A 15555-nucleotide genomic window follows, 5' to 3' on the forward strand; every position below is an offset into this window, starting at 1 on the left:
AACCGAAGTATTGCTACCGGTTCCCCCGCCGGCCGTGGGTGCCCGGCTGAGTCGGGATCCTCTCCCCGCCCAGCCCGGGATGTCCCCCCAGCCCGTGCCGCTCATCCCCGGTGTCCCGGGCGTGTCCCGGCGGTGGCGGTGGCGGGAGGAGGTCGGTGCAGCCCGGGGAGTACATCATCTATACTGTAGTGTCTCATAGCCAACTTACAGTATACGATGATATCCTGCCCGGGACAGCGCGGGGAGCAGAGCAGAGCCTGCAGGGGACACACAGCCTGGTCAGGGAACTCATTGTCACCCCGGTGTCACCCTCACCCAGCCCTGTCCCCACGGTCCTGTCCCTTCCTGCCCCAGCACCTCCCCACCTGCTCCTCATCCCTCCCAATTCCACCCCCCCAGAGCAGGACAGAGGTTCTCAGGGCTTCCCAACCCAGGTGTCCCCCCAATCCCTCCTCGTCACCCCATTCCCACCACCCTGGAGAGGAGCAGAGGTTCCCAATTGTCCCCTCACCCCAAGAGCCCCCTACCCCATCTTTGCCCCCCCAGTCCTGCTGCCCCAGAGTGGGACTGAGGGCTCCCAATTGCCTCCCCACCACAGCACCCCCCTAACCCCTCCTTTTATCCCATAACCCCATCTCAGAGCAGGACAGCAGCCCCCAAACCCCACCCTTGTCCCCCCAATCCCACCTCCCTGAGCAGGACAGGAGTTCCCAAACCCCACCTTTGTCCCCCCAATCCCACCTCCCTGAGCAGGACAGGAGTTCCCAAACCCCACCTTTGTCCCCCCAATCCCACCTCCCTGGGCAGGACAAGGGGTCCCAGGTGGTGGCACCTACCTGTGGGGTGGCACTGGGGCTTTGTGGGGTGCTGGGTCTGCACCCGCCTTATAAAACCTGCTCTGCCTCATTTGCATATCTCACATCTGCACGGCACAGCTGGACGGGGCCCTTAACCCCTTCATGCCCAGGGGGGCACCGCCCCGAGCAGCTCCCCACATCCAGCCTGGCATTGTCCATGGGGGGATTTGGGGATTTGGGGCTTGCAAGGGGCCACCCCTGCATCTTCCACTTCAGGGTGGCCCCACAAATGTCCCATCCTCCTGTGGTCACCAGGATTTATCCATTCCCATAGTTATGGGGACCCTGAACTGGGAGCTCCCCACTGCAAACTGGTTCCCAGCTGCTGGACAGTGGTGTTGGACAGGGCAGGGTGGCAGCCCGTGGGGATGGGGACCAGGAGGGACATCTGGGGGACACAGGGACATCTGGGAGTGGGGGTCACCCTCAGGTGAGGTACAGGGATGTCTCCCCCAGTTGGGTGTCCCCAAAGGACACGCTCCCCTGGCCATGTGTGTCCCCTGGAGGGATGTAACCCCCAGCTCTGTCCCTCCAAGGGCCCCTCCTGACCACGTGTGTCCCCAAGAGGGCTGTGTCCCCTCATTGCACATGACCCTGGGCACACTTGTCCCCTGACCACGCGTGTCCCCAAACAGCCCCACCCCTGACCATGAGTGTCACCTGCCTGTGCATGACCCTGGTCATTTGTGTCCCCCAGCCCTGTCTGTCCCCGCAGGGCCACATCCTGGAGCCGGGGCTGTGCCATTGTGCCGGGCTGTTTGTGCCAGGCCAGGCTGGTTCCTGGAACTCGCCTGGGGGGAGGTGATAATGACAATCCCCTGCCTGTGCTCCGGGTCCCGATAAGCAGCAGCCTCGGGCTATCAGGGACCCTGCCCTGCCACACAAGGTGTCCCTGGACCCTCTGTCACCTCTGGGTGACAGGAACAGGGGCAGCATGGCCCACACTGCCCCTGGCCTGGGCAGAGCCTGGCAGGAGGGGGCACAGGGTCCAGCCCTGCTCTGAGCCTGTCCCAGGCCATGAGGCTGTGGGGACTTGGGGGCTGCAAGGGACCTCCTGGTTTGGTCCCTTTTGTGACCCAGAGGAGTCCTGGAGCCTGCAGTGTCCCCCAACCTGTGGCACAGGCACCCCAGCGTGCAGAGCAGTGACACAGGCAGTGTCCCTGAGTCCCCAAGCCCTGCCAGCTCCAGGTGAGTCCCAGGGATTGTCCCCACAGCATTGTCTCCATGCTGGGGTGCCTGCCAGCCCTGCTGCCTGCTCAGCACCCGAGGGCAGCCCTGCCCCGTGGCCCCACGGTGGCAGAGGGGGCCTGAGTGTCCCCACAGGTGCCACAGAGACCCTCGAGTGCCACAGCCCTCCCAGCAGCCATGCTGCCCCAGGAAAGCGTGGCTGGCCCCAGATAAGGAGGCACTGGGAGCTGCAGAGCTGTCCCCACCCTGTCTATCTGCAAGGCCACCCTGCAGGACACAGAGGACAGGGCCTGTTGTCCTGGGTTTGGGGGGACATGGAGGGTCTGGAGAGCACAAATAAATCATTTTCCCCAGGGAGGGCAGTGCAGCAAAGCCCCCCATGCCAGCCCCAAGCTGGCTGTCACTGGTCCTGCTTGCAGGGTGACCCTGAGCAGGACAGGTACCCCCAGACCCACCCTGCTGTCCCCCAGAGCAACGTGTGGGGCTGGGACAGGGCTCTGTGGCAGGGCAGGGGGACAGGAGCTGCTGCCACCAGCCTGGCTGCTGTGACACAGCACCTTCAGCACCTGTCAGCCCTTCTCCAGACCCGGGGTGCCGCTCTTTGGGGTGGCCCTGCTGTGGTCACCCCCTGGGTCACACAGGCCATGCATGGGGCTCACTCCTGGCTCCACACTCATCCCTGGGGGAGCACCACAAGGGCTGGGGACACAGTGACCACGGAGAAGCCACCAGCTCCCAGGAGCTTTGGAGGAGCAGCCTGAGCTGGAACCTCACCTCCAGCACTCCCAGTCCCCCATCCCCGCGGGAGCACCCCCGGCCAGCAGCCCAAGCCACGCAGGGGAGCCGGGGCGGGACAGACGAGACAGAGCCCAGCAGGAGGTGACAAGGGTTTATTCAGGGTTTTTTTATCTCACGGCAGCGGGGTGGCGGCACATGCAGATAGGGCCCGGCCCGGGCTGGGGGTGCAGGACCCCCAGAGCCCCCGCTGGCAGCAGTGCCAGGCTGGCTGCACACACTGAGCCGTGCCAGCCACGCTGAACACGGGCACCGGGACAGGCTGGGGAGGGCACGGGCCAGCACAGGGCTCTGGGGCACTGTGGGGAGGACTGGCACACACGGGGACAATGTCCTTCACATTGTCACAAGGCAGCAAAGCCACTGGCCTAAGAGGCAGAGGGAGGGAGGGAGGCAGGGGCAGATGCACAGGCTGTGCTGGAGGAGCCTGTCCCCACCTCAGTGTCCTGCTGGTCCCACACCCACCTCTGACCACCACTCTGCTTGAGTAGTAGTGGGTTGGGAAGCGTCACAGCACCTGGGGACAGCAGGCACAGTGGCTTCACTGCCCTCTCAGGGGATGGGGGCCTTTGGCACAGCACTACTTTTTGGTATTTGTGGTGGTGAGATCTCACCAGGGCTGAGCTGGGCTCCCTCTGTCCCCTGGAGCTCTCCCTGCTTCAGATCCTGTGAGGAAAATTCCCCAAGCATGGGAGAGGGCAGCACCCACTGCTAGTGCTGGATTGTCACCTTCCCTGGGGGGCTGAGTGCCACCCACCCAGCCTGGGCAGGGCTGCTGGCACTGTGGGGGCCCTGGGGGTGACACACAGGGACAGGGAGAGCCAACCACAGGGACAGCTGTGGGCAGAGGCAGGGCTGGGACAGGGCCCAGGAGGGTCACTGAGAGAGGGGCAGGGAGCCCGGGGGAGGGGGGGTCTTGGTTCTCTTCCTAAAACTCCCCATCCCAAACCTCTGCTCCAAGTCCCAGGTGCTCACCCCAGGGCAGAGAACAGCAAGGCACAGGGACTGCAACATCAGACAAGCTGCCAGTCATAACTGGGGATGGGATTGGCCTGAGACAACACAAAGTTAATTAGAAAATAAATCCTCTCTCAGCTTTGGAATAAAAAGAGCAGCAGACAGGACATGCATCTTTCTGGCCCTACAAAATAAGGCACCAGTTACAAACGAAACTCGGATTGTCTTTGATATAAAAGGAATTCCCATGTGTTGAAGGCAGTTGATGTCTGAGTGCATAACAGGGAGTGATCTTCACTAGCTTTGGGTTGGCCAACCTCATTCCTTGGCCTCGGTGGCTTTCTGGAACAGAGGAAGCTGCAGGAGGGGAAGAGAGAAGCTGTTAGGGCTGCAGGAGGGGGAGGCAGAGCACTGCCTGCACTCTGTGGTGGTCAGGGCTGGGGAAGGAGAGGCTCCCTGGGAGGCTGAAAGCTTCCAGGGAAGTCCCTGTGCCCAGCTCACCTTTGTGAGATCCACACCAGTGATGGCACGCACGGAGTTGGGGATCTCAGCCAGGAGACGGTTCACATCAGACATGGTGCTGCCTTTCTCTCCACTGAGAATAACGATCTCATCCACTTTGGAGAGGGGAGCAGACACTTTGGCAGCGATCTGGGGAAGCAGGGTGAGCAGAGAGTCAAGGAACTGCTCAGCAGCTCACTGAGAAAGGTCCCTACAGGGCCTTGCTGTGCCCCCAGGAGACCTAGCCCAGTCTGGGAGCCCCCCCAGCGCACCTGGAGCAGGGGAAAGCTGCCCCCTCCTCACCTCAGGCAGTGCATCCAGCACTAGAGCCAGCTGGGCAGCTTCTCCATACTTCTGGAGCGCTTCTGCTTTCAGCTTCAGCCCCTCAGCCTCGGCCATCCCGACGGCCTCGATCACAAAAGCCTCGGCCTCTCCGATCTTGCGGATCTTCTCTGCCTCCGCCTGAGCCAGGAGGATTTGCTTCACCCTGGCAAGGGAAAGGCAGCCCTGCAGCAGCCTGGATCCCTGCAGAGAGCCCAGGAGCTGGGGCTCAGGGCAGCACTGCGCTCCCCTGCCCGGCCCAGGGCAGGGCTCACTCACTTCTCGCCCTCGGCGATCTGCTGGATGCGATAGGCCTCGGCCTCGGCCGGCTGCTTCACGGTGGCCGTCAGCTCCTTCTCCATCCTCACCACCTCCTTCTCCTCCACCTCAATCTGCTTCTTGCGCTCCACCACCTCGATCTCGATCTCCTCCTGACGGATCTTCTGCTGCTCCCGGGCGCTCTGGAGCTCGTAGGCCAGCTGGGCCTCTGCAGTCTGCACATGGGGGAGAGGATAAGAGGGGTCAGGGCCATGAGCTCGGGTACACAGACATAAGGACCCCAAAACCAGACATGACTCCTGCTATTGAACCTTTTCCCCGTGGTGACACCCCAATCCTCAGTGCTGCTCTTCCCACAGCACTTGAGCCAAATCAGCTCCAGGTTCAACCCTCCCCATCCTTTCCTGTTCTCCAAGTCCCACTGAATTGCTGCAAACAGGAGAGGAATCTGCTGCAAGCTCACAGTGACACACAGATCTGGGTTTTCCATCTCCAGCTCTCCTAACAGATGCAGGAGGAGGAAGCTGACAAGTCCCAGAGCTACCAACACCATCACAGACCCTCCAGGGAACAGCAGTGGGCTGTAGGATAGTCTCACCTTAATGTTGACCTCCTCAGTGAAGGCAGCTTTCTGCAACTCAAAAGCCCGTTTGGAATCTGCTATTTTGGTATCTGCCATGAACTTGACATCCAGCATTTCCTTCTTGCACTCTGCCTCCTGCAGAGAGGGAACAGAGAGCGGAGCTTCAGGGCATGCAGTTGGAGCAGAAAAGGCTGCTCCAGGCAAGCCCAGCACGTCTCCAGACTCACCCGAATGCCAGCATCCCGCTCAGCTTCTGCCACTCCAATGTCTGCATCCCTTTGGACAGCTGCAATCTGAGTCTTCCCCAGGGAGCTCAGGTAATCCACTTTATCATAGACATCCTGGGGAGGGGAGATAAGTCATAACCGCTTCAAATGAGTGACTCCATCTTGCTCCCTTTCCCACTGAAGCTCAGTGTGGTCAGGGCTGGGTCAGAACATGTCATGTCAGCTGCTCCAAACAAACAGGGAGGGCAGGGAGAAGGAGGCCATCCCGACATCTTCCCTCACTCCCAGGAGGCTGGGTTATCAGCCAGCTCTCTCCATGAGCCTGTTCACAGAGGCAGCTACCCCGGTGCCCTTGGCCCAGCTGCCTGGATACAGGACATGCTGTGGCGGCTGTCATGGAAACTCCCGGAGGGCTGGGACAGGCTGTCAGCCTGAGCCTTCCAGCTGCAGCAGGGGGGTCAGGGCCAGGCTCTCTCCTGCTGCTCCCACAGCTCTGCCTAGAGCAGTGCCCAGCATCTGGGTGTACCTTGATGGTGAAACTCAGGATCTCGATCCCCATGCGACCCACGTCGGGGGCTGCCACCTCCCGCACCAGCTTGGCAAACTGGTCCCTGTCCTGGTAGATCTGCTCCACTGTCAGGGTACCTGCAGAGGGGAGGAAGGTGAAGCACTTTATTTGGAACAGGTTAACCCACAAAAATGTGGGTCTAAGCTCAGCAACATCCTTGTTGTCCCTAATCTCTTCAGGCCTGGGCTCAAGGGCGTAATCCTCTGTCACAGCAGTGGCAGCAACATCTCAGTCTCACAAGTGCAACCACCACCCACATGTACTACCTGTGGCCCTTGGGGACTCAGACATCTCTCACTGCAGGCACCGAAAACTCATTTATCACAAGGCCCAGCCACGCAGAGGGAGCTGCTGGAGGGGAGATGCCACCTCTGCAGGCAGCACAGGACAGTCCCGTGTGGCTGTGTGGTGGCAGCGATACTGCTGGGACCAGCCAGCTGAGAGGGGACAAAGCCACTCGAGGTGCCTGCAGGGGATGAGCCCCTCCATACCTAGGATGGAGCGCAGGTGTCCCTCCAGAGTCTGCAGGACCACATTCTTCACATCCTGCACGTTCTTCCCCAAGAACTGCTCACAGGCCACAGCCAGGAGCTCCTTCTCTGTCATTATCTTCACCTAGAGACAGGAGACAGAAGCAGAGGGGCTGAAGGTGCCTGTCCAGGAGGTGCAGGCACCCAGCAGCAGCAGCAGCAGCAGAAGCAGCAGTACCACCACCAGGCTGCCAGGTCCCCGTGCTACCGATGCTCCAAGGGACCACGCTGAGCTGTCCCCACGCTGAGCTGTCCCCACGCTGAGCCAGGCCACTGGACCAGCCCCTGCTCTCTGTGCTGCTGCCCAAACCCTGACAGCAGCTCAGTGTGGACCTGCTCAGCAGCGGGGACAGAGCCTGACCCTACCAGACCCAACTCACAGAAATCCTACAAAAACCCCTGAAACAGCAGCTCAGCCACTGCACCAACACCAGTCAGAAGAAAGCTGGCTATTAACCACCCCTGGCCAAACCCCATTTTGTTACCTTCCTCTTCCTCCTCTTTCACTAGAACTAATTTTTCTGACCCCAAAAAGACAGAGAATGAGAAAGAGTGCGGCATGCCCAAGGAGCAGCTTGGGAACAGGGGTTCCATTCAGGGTTCCCTGGAAGGAGAGATGAGACAATAAGGCCACTGCTTTGTCCTGCCTGTAGCTGGGAGCTCCCAGACATCCTTTGCAATGACCCTAATGTGCCAGGACTTGGCTGCTCTGCTCCACGTGGTCAGTGGGGTGACAGTCCCCAGAGCTGGGACACAGCCACCCCAGCAATGTTTTTACCTCCCTTACACCAGAGCCAGGCCTAAAAGTGCCCCCATTCCAGCCAAGCCAGGGTCTTACAATGGCCCTGCTGGTCACGGGGCTGCTTTTTAAAAGCAAAGTGAATTTCAAATCCCTGTGGGGTGTGTTAGGCAGTGGAGTTCTGTGCTCTACAGCATCCAGCTACAAGGAGGGCAACCCACCAAGACAACAGCTCCTGGTGGCCATGGCCAGTCTGAGGGCTCAGGCAAAGGCTGGGCACAGGGACATTCTGTGTCTGGCAGCACCAGAGAGGGAGCAGGTCCAGAGCAGCCACACAGCTCTCTGGATCCTACAGCACCCTCTCATGGACACAGCTGGGCTGGGCAGTGCCTCCTGTCCCACAAGGAGCTGGTGGCACCCTGAATCCTGCTCCAGGGACCTTGACTGAACCTGGTTCTGAGATTTCCAAAGCACAGATGCTGTACAGGGGCTCTCTGAGAGTCCCAGTGCACACTGTTGAGGGATTCACAGGCTACAGACCTCATCCTGATACCTTCTAGCACTTCCAGCTGCAAAAGCAACACAGCTCTCTCTTGAGAGTCTTGTCTGACAGCCCTCACACACAAAATCATCCCTCCAGAGCCAAACAGCAGCACCTGGCCCAAGCAGTGCCAGAGAGCAGGACAGCTGGGACTGACTGTCGTCTTCTAAGGGGACAGGAGGTGGGCCATGCCAGACACAGTGAGCTGGCCAAAACTCACCTGCCACAACCCTGCCCCTTGTAATGTTTAGAAACACCAACCCAGGCTGAGTCTGTTTCCTACTGCTGCTTCCCAGACTGGCTCTCCCAGTCAAAATGTCAAACAGCCTCAGGCAAGCATGGCAATCCTCTTCTGCATTGTCCCCAAAGCCTCTTGGGATCATTTCAGGGCTAATTTCACAGTGGTTTTTCTTGCCCCTACACGCCAGGCCAGCAGTGTGCTCTTCCCACACAAGGGGGAGTTGGGAGAGCTGCTCTGGAGCTGCACCCGGGAGTGTGAGCCCTGCACGAGGCTCCTCTCACAGCAAACAGGAGATTTCTGCAAGTATCAAAAGCAATTAGACTCAGCAGCGACATTTATGGCGAGCATCTGCCAGCAATTCCACCTCTCCAAACAATCCCCACCCTCGGGAGCTGCGGGGAGGACAGAGCACAGGGCAGGATGTTCATTAGGAGAATCCCTGTGGTACTGAGGGGCAAGGAATGATTCAGCCTCTGGATAAAGCCAGCCAGCCTCCACTGCTGAGCTCTGGCCAGCCCACGGCAGCTTGGCTCTGCATGCAATACACATCCCAACCTCCAAAGCAAAGGCTGCACAAAAGAAAGCAGAGTTGAGCAATTTGTGCTCAGCGTGTTTTGCAGGGTTTCAGGCAGGGCACTGCGACACTCAAATGTCACTGCCATCAGAGGGAGAGCCCTGGGCTGGCAGGGGATCAGAGAGCCTCCATCCAGCAATCCCCTGTGCAGGATCGATGCCTCCACACCCTGCTCCAGCCAGCTGCACTCGCAGTGAGGGGTGAGCACAGAGAATCCAATTAGCTGCAGGCTCAGGAAAATGCTGCACAAGGATATAGAGCCCAGCATGGCCTAAGGGAGCAGCATCCCAGCACATCCCAGCACCCAGCCAACACGGGAAGGAGGCTACTGGTGAGCACTCATTACATCCCTCCTCATTACATCCCTCCTCATTACATCCCTCCTCATCCTTATGCACATTAAGCACTTCTATCATTGCAGCAAACACTTTAAAAGCTGTTTCTCTAGGAATAATTTGTTGGGGTTTTTTTTCCCCTTTTTTTTTTCCTCAAGCCCTTAACAGAAAAACATTTGCCTCAAAAAGTGCTTCTGCAGAATTAAGGTAATCTCTGCCATGCACATCCCCAACAGCCTTGAGGCTGCTTTCTGTGTGGCAATTCCTTGGATCACAGCTTTAAAATTAAATGTCAGTGGAAAAAATGAACAGTGAGAAGAGAGAACAACATGAATGAAATGAACTGGGGTCTGCATTTTTAAATCAAGGCACTTGGTGATCCAGCCCTCTGCTACCAGACCATTTTGCAGGAAGGATTTCCCAAAACTAGGACAAAAGGGAATGCTGGCTTCAAAGAAACACCAAATACAGAAGGAAAAGCCTACAGATTTAGGAAAAAATTGTGAAGGAAGACATGGGTGCACATATTTTTGCCAATCATGCAAAGACCACTGGGGTTATGTGACACCTTAGCAGCTAAATGGATATCAAGGACTGGAAACTAAGTGAAAGATGGATATAAAGTATTGAAAAATAGAAACCAAGGGTGCTGGATCCATGAGGGATTTTCACTCAGCAGCTCCCCTTGGCTCCAGAGCTCCCCACAGGGAATGTGGCAGCCACTTGTCCTGCAACAACACACCTGGACACACAGTGACCACAGCCCTGTGTGCACTGAGAGCCACTCTTGGTTTGTCCACCCAATTGCAGAATGAGCTGTCAGGAGTAATTTTCAATCACAGCATCCAGCTGCCTATTGGAGGAGCCAAATTCCCTCAAAAACTAACATTTCCCTCCCAGCATCTTCCCCAGGGCAGGAGCTGGCCCCAAGGACAGGCTGTACCAGGACAGCAGAGCTCAGGCTCCAAGAAGTGCAAGGTTTTGGTGTGCTGCCACAAGCAGCAAAAGCAGGTTCTTACATTTGAAAAAAGCTGTAGAGAATAAAAATTCAATTCCAGCCAAAATTTTACACGCCAGTTTTAGTGCCTGGAGGGACTAAATTCTTTTTTTCAAGCTTTAACTCACCATGAAGAATTACAAGGCCCATGTGCTAACAATAACAATCCAAAGGAATATAATGCTCAATACCATCTCAGGAGGTTATGGGTCAGTCCTGTGGGGTCACACACAGCTCCAAGGGCACCACAGCACATCAGCATTCCACAAACACATCAAGTCACCCCCACACACCTCATTTGCCACGTGGACAAATGAGACACCAGAAAAAAATGATTCTGGGAAGAGAAGTCACAACCCCCTTCACCACATGGAACATGCTGGAGCGTGTTTGTACCAACAAGGACAATGTGATTTGGTACAAAGGTTTATTCCAGAGCAGCTGGCTTCTCTCCCTGGACAACAGCAACCTCTTCAGAGGGAAAACCAGAGGTTAGTTAGAGACATGCACTCCTGAAATAATGTTTTGGAGTTACTGTACCTGTGCCACACCTGTGACAGTTATAGCTACCCCCTCCGCCGTCTCTACGTCCTCACACCTGGGCTGTAACGTCATTATCTCTAGGGAAATCCTGCCAAAAAACGTAAAATGTTTGCACATTTCCAGGTTACACACACTCAGCTCTTCCCTTTGCATCTCCTGCCCCGGGCTACCTGCTGCACTCATCGCAGGTAATGCAAGGCAGGCACTGAATGCAGCCAAGGGACCACGTCTGTGACTGGAGACAGACAGGGCAGTGTGGCCAAGAAACAGATTTTCAGATAGTATTTAAAGGTAATTTATCGGCAAAGGCTGGAATCCAGACTGGAAATTATCCTGTGGCCCTTTCCCTCCTGCTGGGTTAGTGAGGAGACAGAAGCTGCAGCACTGGGACCCCAAAGGGCCTCTGTCAGAGGCTCATTGTGCCACGCTGCCCAATGCCATGGCAGCACAGGGTGGTGTCACTGGTTTGAAAGCACAGCACAGAACTGGGATGCTTCCACCCACCTCACATGAGTGCTGGTGCTTGGCAGAACCTGACACTGATGCTGAAGAAGCCCTGGGTTAGCCCTACCACAGACCTACCCCCTGACCTGGTTCACCTCTCCCTCTATTTTTCCAGAGTCCCGTGACCCAAAGATGGAAATGAGTCTCCAGCTCTTTATGGCTGCACCTCTAGAACATGAGGCACCCAGGAACAGATCCTGCAGCTCCAGAGCTGTCTCAGTCACCCCAGGTGGGCTCAAGGTACTTTGGTCAGTCCCAGCAATCTGCTGACAGGTCACAATTTGGTAAAACAAGGAACATATTGGGCTGTGGCAGGTTCAAGGAAGCCAAGCCTGGCTCCTGTATCAGCCATAACGAGCCAGAAAGATGTTGGGAGTCAGGACAGGGAGCCACGGGGCAGAGTTTGTGTCAGTGAACATCAGGTCAAACATCTGAACCATGAAGGGGCTGCCCTGGGCTGCTGTGTGCACGCTGAGTTGCTCCAGGATTGGCTGGAAGTGCTGAAACCTATCCTGCAAGTTCTGCCTGCCTTGGCCACTGTCCTAATTAAACTGGCACACAAAGTGGGAGCTGATAAAACACATCCCACTGTCCAGGACATGCACAGGCATTTTTTGCCATGTGTTCACAGCTTTAATCAGATACTGCAGGATTTCAGCCTTCTGAAGGCCTAATCTAGACTTGGAATTTAATTGCCAAACTGTGCTGCTTCTTAGTTCTGTTCACAGGGGTATTTAGTCATTACTGGCTCCTAATGCCAGTCCTGTGCAACTCATCTGAGGTCTCTGTGCTGTATTTTCAAAGGTGACAACATCCAAAATGGGCAGGGTCTCCATGTGGAGGAAAAAGGGCTGAGTGGGAATCCATAGCAAATACTGCAGAGCCAGGCACAGTTGCAATTTTGAAATGGCACCAAATCTGCCTTCCCACCTGTCCCAAATCCTGTAGAGAATCCAACCTGGCCTGCCTGTGCCTCCACACAAAAGTGTGCCTCCAGATGCCCTTCTGCTCTCCCCCAAGCCCCCAGTGGAGACAGTGCTGGCAAGGAAAGGGTTACAGCAGGAGCAAATGTTAGGTACAGCAATGCTGAATTTGGAATTTGCCAGGAATGTACCTGCCTGCATTACCTATGAACTGTGGAGTGCCACAGAGCAAGTGCTGGAGATTGAGAAGGAGAGGAGAGGAGAGTATGGAGATTTCAGCTGTCCCATTAGAAAACCATTTGTTTTTATGTTATCCTGCTGCTGCTGCTGCTGCTGCTCAAAACTAAATAAACAGTTAGACAGGGTGTTAGGAAGCTGGAGGATTATTACCTGTGCAACCCCTGTTACGTACAGGGGGACCCCCTCCGACGTCTCAACATTCTCGCAGCGACAGAGGATGGTCAAAACCTCCAAAGACACTCTGAGCAGGGAGGAGTAAGGGTAGGACAGCAAATACACAGAGCAGTTACCACAGAGTAAGACACTCCTTGCAAAGGACAGACGAGACTTTCAGGTTTCAGCTTTTTCCCTGGTCAGTTTGCCTTTCTCCCACTGCCTGCTCCCAGGGCTCCAGAATCAGCTTCCCTGGTCATGGGAGGGAGTTTACAGCATCCAGCAGTTCTTTTTAATGAGGATAAACAGGCTGGGGGCTCGTCCCCACCCTGCACACAAAACTGTGCCATCCTGGTGTCAACTGGAGTTCTCTGTTGAAGTAATCCTTGCACATAGAAAAATTCCTTTTGGTAATAATCTAGATGCTTCTATGTCAGTATTGAAGAGAGGACAGATAAATGAAAACACCAGGGACCTGGCTACCCACCCCTGGCTAAGGCATTGAGGAGAGAAGCTGCTTCCAAGTGCTGTCCTGGGAAGCTGAATTAGCACCATTTGGCTTCCCCAAAGGCATATTAGACCACACTGTCTCTCTCACTGCTTTTATTTCTGACCCCTAAACAGGGACAGCTTTTTTTCCCCTTGTTTTTCCCCAGTGCTCAAGGTTGCAGCAGGATAAGTGCCCAGCACCCTGCCAGTTCTAACTGTTCCTTTTGTTCCCAGGTTAATGCTACCTGGCGGGATGCCGCTGACAGCAACACAATTGCTCCTGTCTCTCTTGCTTGCAGCACTGGCAGTTCCAGAAAAAATGTCCTAATTTCAGAGAAGGAAATCTGTCTCACTCTTCATGTTAATGCAGTGGGCTCCATCTGGGGCACAGCTTACGGCATGCAAGAAAGGAGAATTAAGCCCCACATCCCACGGCATGAACGGGTATGGATTTTAAAGCAGGTTTGTTTGGATGCTGGAATTCCTGTCAAGAGCCTCATTTGCTAAATAATGCCCAGACCTCTATCATATAACAGCTCATTCCTGGCAATCCAGTTCTTGGCCCTGGATTCAGCCTATTCTTAACTTAATAAATCAGCCTCCCAAATGTGTCTGATCTTCTGCACTGGGCAGGTCAAGGTCCTGCACTGCTCTTTGTGCTTCTCACAGAAGAAGAGGAGAAGTAAGAACTATTTGTTCAATTAGCAGTTCTCCCAACAAGATGTCTCACAAAAATTTGGGAATGAAGCTTGTCTGGCTCCAATGCAGCCCTTAAACAGTGAGCCCACAAGCTGGGCTTTTCCTTCCTCTCTCACCTCCCATCATGTGCACAGTGAGGGCAGCCACATGCTCACTTTGCTGGTGGCAACACAGATACAGGGAAAAGAGGCTGGAAGAGGCTGGAAGGGTTAACTACAACCTCTGGCCATCACTCAGTGTAAAACTCAAAAGTCACGTCTTTATCCTTTTCCCTGTTATTTTTTTACACAAATGGAGGAAACCTGTATCAGTGAACATGAGGGACATACTGGAAGGGAGCATTCCTACACATCCTAGACACAAAGAGCTGTATTAGCAGGACAGCAGCACTACCACAGCATGTCAGTTCAGAGACCAGACTGTAAGCAGCAGCAAGCAAAATCCACGACTGAGGAAAGGGAGAGAAAGGAAATCCCATGGTTTTAAATGGGAACAGTCTGCTCCCAAGGTGACAGCAGTCAGCAGATCTTTACAAAGAGAGACTTGAGGAGCAGAGGGGGGCACTGGTGCACTGCAGGCCACGAACTAGTTTGTTACTGGGTGAGGGGTTGGGCCATACTGGGCAGAGTTTGGCTCCTCTTGTAGACACAGAGGCTGTTTGAAAAGCACTCCAGCTGAAAGCATGTGATTTCTTTTTTTGTGTGTGTCTTTTGCACTGTGGCACCCAGCTGTCCCCATGCCAACAGCCAGCAAAGAACTCCTGATGCTCATCCCTGGTTTCATACACAGTGCCTGATACAGTGCTCCTAAAAATACTGCTGACAGCCCCACTGGGATGATTTTGCCAAATTCCCACTCCAAAAGCCCACAAATAACAGGGGTCTCCTTACCTTTGGGTGTCAGTAATGCACCACCAAGCCCAGGCCCAGCCTCCATACACATATTGCTTCTCATCAGAGCCACAGCAGCCACCTGCAGAGAGCACAGAGACATCAGGATTACACACATGCACGTGCTCTGGGACAGGGAGTAACTTACAGGCAGAGGAGTTCCTCCTCTTCCTCCTCTCCATGGGCTTCACATGGCAGTTTTCCCAAGGCAACCTTTTTTTGGAATTGTCTTATAAAGTTGGAAAATAGTATTTGTATAATTCACTATGACCAACAGTAACACACAGAAAGGGACTGCATGCCAAACCAGGGCTTTATTTTTTCAGGCCTTTTAGCAACTAGAATCAATATCAGAAATCCACCTCCTTTCCCTCACACTATCTCAAATTCCCATAGAAGCTCTCAAACCAGAATTGGAAGAGAAAAGAACCTCTGAGCTCCCAAAAACCACCTCCTAATTCTGGCTTGTGCAAGTAGCACAGTGTCTGATGCTTTGATGGTCAGAGCTGGATGTGCCCAAGGTTCAGGCAGCCTCCAGAACTCTTCTGACACATTTAAGATTTGATCCTAGTGAAGGCAGAAGATGCTGTCTGGATTTTCATATCTTTGATTTAAAGAACACGACACCTGCTGCCTTTCAAGAGAGCACCCTGCCAGTGATCAGATTCATGGCTGGGAAGGGAGGAGCTCTGCAGTTCCCTGGCTCGGACCAGGGCTGGGAGCTGCTGACTCTCAGGCAGATGGAGCCAGAATTCCCTCTCTCAGCTGCTCTCCACAATCACTCTTACTACAGCAGTGCCCGAGGGCCTCAGCAAGGCGAGTGCTGTGCAAACACAGCAACAGCCAGCTCCAGCCCTGAGGGACAGATCTCTGCAGGCAAG

General features: G+C 55.1%; 1 protein-coding gene across 2 annotated transcripts in view; it reads right to left on the minus strand.

Moving 5' to 3' along the window:
• Nucleotides 1–3863: 3863 nt before the first annotated feature.
• Nucleotides 3864–15555, minus strand: part of FLOT2 (flotillin 2) — a 15387-nt gene continuing 3695 nt past the window's right edge. Inside the window, exons 3-12 of one of the 2 annotated variants that reach the window (XM_005425495.2) lie at nt 14675–14756; nt 10774–10864; nt 6768–6891; nt 6235–6353; nt 5709–5822; nt 5497–5616; nt 4899–5113; nt 4602–4785; nt 4299–4448; nt 3864–4154 (exon numbers count right to left, since the gene is read on the minus strand). In XM_005425495.2, the coding sequence (XP_005425552.2) occupies nt 4116–4154; nt 4299–4448; nt 4602–4785; nt 4899–5113; nt 5497–5616; nt 5709–5822; nt 6235–6353; nt 6768–6891; nt 10774–10848 (1140 nt within the window). In that variant the 5' untranslated portion in view covers nt 10849–10864; nt 14675–14756 and the 3' untranslated portion in view covers nt 3864–4115. Of the gene's footprint in view, nt 4155–4298; nt 4449–4601; nt 4786–4898; nt 5114–5496; nt 5617–5708; nt 5823–6234; nt 6354–6767; nt 6892–10773; nt 10865–12593; nt 12685–14674; nt 14757–15555 lie in introns of both variants that reach the window. The other variant, XM_031060680.1, reaches the window with a different exon arrangement.

The sequence above is a fragment of the Geospiza fortis genome, unplaced genomic scaffold (genome assembly GCF_000277835.1).
Source record: "Geospiza fortis unplaced genomic scaffold, GeoFor_1.0 scaffold425, whole genome shotgun sequence".
In the NCBI taxonomy this organism is placed as follows: Eukaryota; Metazoa; Chordata; class Aves; order Passeriformes; family Thraupidae; genus Geospiza; species Geospiza fortis.